This window comes from Elaeis guineensis, chromosome 4 (assembly GCF_000442705.2).
Source record: "Elaeis guineensis isolate ETL-2024a chromosome 4, EG11, whole genome shotgun sequence".
NCBI lineage: Eukaryota > Viridiplantae > Streptophyta > Magnoliopsida > Arecales > Arecaceae > Elaeis > Elaeis guineensis.
In genome coordinates, this window is record NC_025996.2 from 18,080,462 (window position 1) to 18,087,986 (window position 7,525).

The following is a 7,525-nucleotide window of genomic DNA, read 5'->3' on the forward strand; positions in this document are numbered from 1 at the left end:
TCTCATTATTTGTTTCCAGTGCACAAAAACAGAACCGTTATAAATGCGCAATAAACAAAGAAATAAAAGATAAAATAAGATGGTACATGGTAATAAACCGTAGCGGCGGTCCGGGAGCACCACTACCCAAACCCAGCCATCCTCTCGTATCACACACAGGCAGCTTCTTTCTTGATTTCTTTCATCGAGGAGAGAGAGAGAGCGAGAGAGGGGGAAGTCGCCGTCTCCGGTCTTGTCACCTCGCACCCAAGTTCCGCTGCGGTTTGGGTTCTGGGCTCGGACTAGAGGTTCAAATAGGATATGACTTATGAACTAATCTTTATTTCTAACTATAAATTAGTGACAAAAATATCTTAGGACATAAATATGGAGGGATTTGGATTTTTGTTCTAAATTCAAATAGCACATATTTTTTTTAAAAGGGTGGGGTTGGGGGGACGGTACCCTGCGTTGCTCTCCATAAATGCTGGCTTCTCCATCCCCCCCTGCTTCTTTTTTGGCAACACTCCCAACCTCGTCAGCGGGAGCAGGCGCCGTTCGCCTTTTCCTCTTTCTTCTCTCCTCTCGCCTTTCCTCTTTTGCCTCCTCTCTTCTCTTCTTCCTCGTCTGTCGCCTGGAGTAGGTGATGGGGAGAGTTGGTGCTGCTTAAAACTGGGAGCTTCGCTATTTCTTGGCTCTCCTCCATCTAATCTTCTCATCTATTTCTCCCCCTAGTTTTACCTAGCCAAGAGAAGGAAGCGAACATGGTGGGTTGTTGGTTTTTTTGTTGATTTTCTTTTTTTTTTTGGATGGTGTTTCTCTTCTGTTTGTATAAGAAATTAATTAATTATTGCAGTAGCCGGTATAGAAATTCGATATTTTTGTTGAATTAAAGAGAGAAGGATGGGGTTTTTGGGCAGGTGGGTTTCACGAACAGGATGCCGCACTGGTTGGAAGCCTTGCTGGGCGAGAGATTCTTCAATCCATGCACGATCCACGAGACGGCCAAGAAGAACGAGAAGAACATCTTCTGCCTCGACTGCTGCTCTAGCTTCTGCCCCCAGTGCCTCCCGCTTCACCGCACTCACCGCCTCCTCCAGGTTATTTTCTCTAATCCAGTTTTCTTGGGAAAAAAAAAAGATTTTGAAGCAAAAAAAAAAAAAAAAAAAAAAAACAGAAATAAGATTTTTCTATATTTTTTGTCGTAGATTCGGAGATATGTGTACCACGATGTTGTTCGAGTCGACGATCTGGAGAAGTTGATCGACTGTTCTTCCGTTCAAGTAAGTAAACAAGATTTGCTCTTTTATCTTCTTTTTTGAAAAGAGAAGTTTGGAATTACCCTACAGAAGTAAACAATTTTTTTTTTTTTAAAGAACGAATTGTTCTAGGCATATGAATCTCTTTGGATTAATTAATTCGATCGTACTGTTCGATTAACTGGGTTGTTTTGTACTGAATTTGTCGTCGAATTGGTGGCAGTCCTACACGACGAACAGCGCAAAGGTGGTATTCCTGAACGAGCGAACGCAGAGCCGGCCTTTCCGCGGATCATGCAACGCCTGCCGCTCCTGCGACCGCCCCCTCCAAGACCCTTATCTCTTCTGCTCCCTTTCTTGCAAGGTATTCGATTAAATCCAATTCTATTTCGTGGACAATTTAGAGCTATGCAATGCCTTCAATTATTTCTAAACATCCTCGAAAGATTAATGAGAGGAAACTCTCGCGGATAATTGCCTTTCTTGGCCCGAGAGCAGGTGAAGCTGTTGTTGAGGAGCGAGGGAGGGCTGGCGAGGGAGCTCCGGGAGTGCGAATTCCTGCCGCTGCCGAGCTCGTGCGAGCTGGACGATGGCCAGCTCACGCCCGACTCCATCCTGGAGTCCGCCTCCGCCACCTCCTCCGGCTCCTCCGCCGGTGGCGGCGGTGGAGCTGGGGCCCGCGCTATCCGGAGCACTGCCGGGACGGAGTCCCTTGCTCAGCGGCGGCGGAGCGCCGCGGGCCGCCCGTCCGGTCCGGAGGTGGTGAACCGGAGGAAGAAAGGTGTCCCCACCCGGTCGCCGCTGTACTGAACCGGAGATGGGCCCGGTACGGTGAGGTTTGCTTCAGCTGGAAAAATCTGGGGACTAAATTTTGGGATATATTGAGGATTAAAAAAGAAAAAGAATATCGTTCCAATTTTGTAAAGGAGCCTACTCTCCATCATCTGCTGATCTTTAATTTAAAAGAAAAAACTTATGCGAAGGTTGTTCTACTTAGAATTCAATTCAAATTTGAAAAAACTCTTTTGCAACAATTTAGTTCGAAAATTCAAACTTTTTACGTTCTCTCTTTCTTGCTATCTCGATCACTCAGTCTCTATAATGCCGATACTTGGGCTGCTACGGTTTCCTGGAGAAGGAAATAGCGGTCAAAAGGCAAATCAATCTAAATTTTCTGGTTGCTACTATTTACTGGAACAGGAAATAGTGGTCAAAAGGGAAACAGACAAAAATCTAGAGAGAATTAAAGATGTCCGCTTTTTTTTTTCCCCCGCCCTTAGCAGCTGTTGTGAATGATGTGTACATGACCATACTCTTTCTGTTTACGTGGATTCACGAGCTCGTAGATTTTTATTTTTTAGTAGAAAAGTGGAATACAATCTGTCTCTTGGAAGAGGGAACAGCATGTTGTGTATTTTAATCAGAAAATATTGAAAGTAGTATTTTAATCTTATGCTTGATAGCCTGCTTCCCACCATCTAAACTATGTTGGTGGTGAATACTAGATACGTGCCGTGCATGCGCTGCGTTTTAGGATTTGCTGGTATTGGCTCATGCCTTGCATGTGTAAGATTTGTGGCACAGATGATCGAGGAGTAGGAATTGAAAGCTATCATTTTGAAAAAAAAAAAAAAAAAAAAAAAAAAAACTAGGAATTCAAATCTAGTTTTATTTCTAAAGATAAGTAGATGAGGATTAATTGCAAATCAGATCTCCGTGCCTATGTGATAATCGTGAATACAAACTCATACAAAATTACGAGTTTTGATGCCATTAGACATTCTTTCTTGAATCTTGGAATGTGTATGAGAATGTTAAAAATGATCATAAAATTAGCCATGCATGTCAGTATTCAAAGATGGGATTGTGAACTTAAAACTAATAATTTAATTGTCATAAGCGTGAAAGCAATTATGCAAGAGAATTTGATAAATGCTTAAAGGCTTGGTGAATGGATTAACATAAAATAAAAGTAGAGTTTCTTTCATCATTTTCCTTTTCCAAGCATCTTAAAGATATATATGGTGTGGCGATTGTCGCACTGTAAGGAATAACCTTCCAACATTTCATAGTGGAACGTTTATAAAATTAAGGTGCAATTGCTTTGTTGTAGCTCAGCTTACCTAGAAGAGTGAATTTATTAAACTTTGGGGCATGGCCATGCGCATGCAACGGTGGGGCTGGAGTTAGGGGGAAGCTTTGAGAAGATTGACAATATTAATTAATAATTCATCAAGATCATAAACTATAGTAGCCACCTAAATTTTGCTCAAATCAGGGGGGAGGGGGGGCAGGTTGCGAGAAGATTGATAAGGCCATTATTCCCGCTCTATGTTTAAGAAAAGCAGCAGCTAAAGAAAATCTAAAGCCTGCTTGCTTTTTGCTTCTGATTCTTTGCCAACCAACTACTTGGTTAGCTGCAGCACTTTCAAAGTAGAAAAGTGGTCTCTTATCTTAGAAGTGATGGTGTAAGAAGCGCGCTATCCTTTGCCTTGATAGAAAGTAAATAAGCATACATATTAGATAAATAAGCGGTGTAATAAGCAGAAAGTCCCAAATTGAAGAAAGTAAAAAGTCATGAATGCCTATAAGGATGTATGTTTGCTAATTTGGATTGATGACTGATAACATATACAACTAATTAAAAAATTATAATTAGTAGTGCAATTATTGTTTTTTGGATAAGCCAAGCCTTCTTGATGTGATTTGGGCAACCAAGCAGACAAGGATGCTTGGTGCTTTATCAATGTTCATGGATTGCATGAGTCTTTCTGATAACTCTGTTGGTTTCTTAGGATTCATGTCATAGTGCCCTGGTAGTTCTTCAGATTTCTTCTATTGGTCCATTCAGATTTCTCATTAATCGTAAGAATATTGTATGTGTAAATATAAAAATTAAGTTGACATTACAAGTTAAGAGTGGATTGTTCCAGATGATAATCTGTAATTTAAATTCAATATGCATTTTCAGTGTAATTGATCGTAATAGTGGTTTATTTTGGTGCATTATTTCTTCTTAGAAGGGCACTGACCAAAGTAACAGTATGGGTACATGCTGCTAGCTCAAAGAAATTCTTTAGATTTTTTTTTTTGGGTGCTTGAAAAAAAAAAGGGTGAAAAAAGGATATTGCATTTTTGTCCCAGGAATTGTTATTACCTATAACACATCAACCCTCACAAAACAAAACAAAAAAAAAAAAACAAAAACAAAAAAAAGGTCTAACACATAAGCTATTGCTGGATTGTTAATTGAAAATTTAATTTTTTAAGCAGTTATACACACACATGTATGCATGCGCATGTATGCATGTACAAATACATGCATATATGCACAAGAAAAAAAATAAGCACATGATGCGGAGGTAAAGCATGCTAGGCGCCAAGAGTGATAGCATGTTAGAGATAAAACAAATAAAAATCTTGGATCTTTATGATATCATATTCTATGGCAGTGTTAAACTATTTGATAAAGAAATGATTTGCTTGTTTCATGCAAGAACTAAGATATTCTCTTTGCAATCACCTAATTTTCTATACCATTTCACGATGAGTGATTGGGTGAGGCGGGGACATGGATGTCATATCCCACCCAGTTGTCCCTTGTTGCCTGATACAGGAACAATGGATGATCACCACTATGAAGACAAAGCGGAAAGCATCCCAACTATAAAAGTTAAACATTAAAGCATGTGGAACCGCAACCGGTGAAGAACATTTGGGAAGAGTAGAGCTGATGCCTTTTTTTCCCTGTTCTTTCCTTTGTTGAAGTTCTTTTATTTGGTTATAGTTTTGAACGGTGAAAGGTTGGAAAATGACACTTCGATTCTTTTGTCTGGTTAGAGTTTTTATGGAAAAGTAAAATTCATATAAGATACGGCTTTTTGGCTCCCCCATGGAAAAAAAAAATGAAGATCTTTTTTTCAAAAATATCCTAAAATTATGAATAGAATGGAGTAAGATTTTGTTAATAAAGATATACTAATTATTTTACACAATTTTTTTAAAAAAATAGATATTTAATTAAATATAAAATATTTTATAATGTATCATTTTTTTTATGATCAATTAAATATGTTAAAATTATTTTTTTAGATATTATATTTATAAAAATTAATATTTAAAAAAATATTTGAATAAAAAAAATTCCTAACGAACTAAAAAGTCATTCAGAAAAATAGATAGGAAGGCAACCCATGTAAAATGCTACCGTTTAGAAGCTAGATGGAGCTCACTAGGCTTAAGAAAAATGTGAAGCTCACTGTACCTGCAATCTAATATGAAATAATGTTGATGTAACAAAATACGAAATAATTTGGATGTTTTAGTTGAAGAAATTGTGTATATATACATATAGAGAGATAGGTGGACCATTTTTCTCTTGAAAAGAGGGGACATTTACTCCTTGTACACTGAAAAATCAATAATTAAACATCCAAGTTAAGGATCTTCTCAGTTGGTTATGATTTACATAATTGAAAATATTTAAAGATTAAAATATGTTGGATGGAGAAAATGCATAGTCAAGATGATATGAAATCATATTTTTCTATATACTAAAACAAATTAATTTTCAATATATATATATTTTAATATGTATATATCATTAATAAGGTGGATTCTCAATTTTAAGCACTTTTAAGATATTTTAACATTCTCACACATAAAAACCATCCACTTTGTATCTACTTAAATAATATGTTAGATACCACAAAAACAAGTAATTTTAATTTTAATATAATTTTATTAATATTTATTATAATTAATAGTTTGAATCTTCATTTGGATGTCTGATTATAGATTTTGGAGATAGTAGAATAGATATTCTTCTCTAATAGATTGCATACTTGCAGTATATTTGATATATTTGTATATTATTTATATTTATATATTTTTATTTAATGAAAGAAGTAAGAAATTGTTGCGGTCAATTCCCTCGTCGTCTGGTCGCCGGGAACGAGTGCCTGCAAAAGAAGTCCGCATTGACCGGAGGTGACTCCGACGGGGACTCTCCGACGGTCAAATCAGAGAGGAGACTAGGCAACAGTAGAAAAGAATCAAAGAGCTCAACGAGAGAGGGTGAAAGCAAGGGTTAGAGAGGAAGAGTCCAATGGTTCCGAAAAGACCTCTTCAGCACTGTTGCCTTCCCCGATTTATAGTAGAGCGCGGCATGGCGCCGTCATTAATGGTGCAGACAATGGAAAAATTGTCAAATCACCGAGGACTGTCAGAGTCACCGTGAGGTTGTCAAATCATCATGGGACTGTCAAATCGCTAGGATTGACCCATGCCTTAGGTGGGATAATGCCCCAAGGCGGATGTGCCGCATGCCGTTGTCAGGATCGACAGTCTCCAGCAGTTGTACGGCGTTTGAAGGAGCCGACCGACTGTATGTCGGTGCCTGGTTGAGGAATGTCGGGCGAACCCCCAGGAACCCTTCGATGGTCAGTCGAGCGGACACCTAGGGACCCTCCGACGGTCAGTCGGGCACCTTACAAGAGTCGGATATTGGGCTCCCCAGTCCGGCTAGTCGGGGGAGAGAGAGAGTCGGCCCGGCCAACATAGGTTCGGTCAGCGGCGTCGGCAGTCGTCGGTCGGCAGAGTCGGACGCTGGTCAGGCGGACCCGACCGTGAGTCAGCGTGAGAAAACCGGTCGGTATATCCCAACAAAAATATATATCAATCCCGACAAATAATTATTTGTAGTTCCTTAGAAAAAGGTATAATTTAGGCTATTTTGATTGTTGATCTTTGCATAGCAACCATGTGGCTAAACAGGTTTGCTAGATTTGCCTGTCAATGAAAAAGAACAAGAATTAAATTTAAATCTATTATTCAGGCAAGAAAATACTACAAAGATACATTATGTTTGCACTATATTTCCTGTCTATTAAAAGCTCACAAAAAGTCCCATCTTCTATACAATCCTTTATCTTATATGGAAAAGCATTGCAAAGAAGCACAAGTATGATTATCAAGACATTATGTTTTTTTGATAAATAAAATAAATTACCTTTGCATCCAATGAGATTAGCATGCAATCACTATTGATCTGAAAAAAAAAATGAGCATGCTCCAATTACATACGAACTAGAGTGTTGCATGAGCCTTTCCTCGGGTTTTTTGGTTGGAATCCATTGCAGGGAAGATTTCATAGCCTAGGCCTTCTATGCTGCTAAAGTTATTACACCACATGTGGTTGGGTTCTAGTTGCCCTGGTGTGGAAGATTAGCCATTTCACAGGATATTCCATTAGCTTGTTGGCAGTTGAAATACTTGCTTAGTTTCAT

General features: G+C 38.6%; 1 protein-coding gene across 1 annotated transcript; it reads left to right on the forward strand.

Moving 5' to 3' along the window:
• The first annotated feature begins 437 nt into the window (after positions 1–437).
• LOC105043603 (protein RGF1 INDUCIBLE TRANSCRIPTION FACTOR 1) lies at positions 438–2,253 on the forward strand. The gene is made up of 5 exons (XM_010921192.4): positions 438–746; positions 900–1,079; positions 1,188–1,262; positions 1,462–1,602; positions 1,737–2,253. Exons 1-5 carry the CDS (start codon positions 744–746, stop codon positions 2,046–2,048), a joined length of 711 nt encoding a protein of 236 aa, XP_010919494.1. The 5' UTR covers positions 438–743; the 3' UTR covers positions 2,049–2,253.
• Positions 2,254–7,525: the final 5,272 nt, after the last annotated feature.

Coding starts and splice junctions, on each gene's coding strand:
- LOC105043603 (XM_010921192.4), top strand. Junction 1,263..1,461: donor TCGACTGTTCTTCCGTTCAA/GTAAGTAAACAA, acceptor AATTGGTGGCAG/TCCTACACGACGAACAGCGC. Junction 1,603..1,736: donor TCTGCTCCCTTTCTTGCAAG/GTATTCGATTAA, acceptor GCCCGAGAGCAG/GTGAAGCTGTTGTTGAGGAG.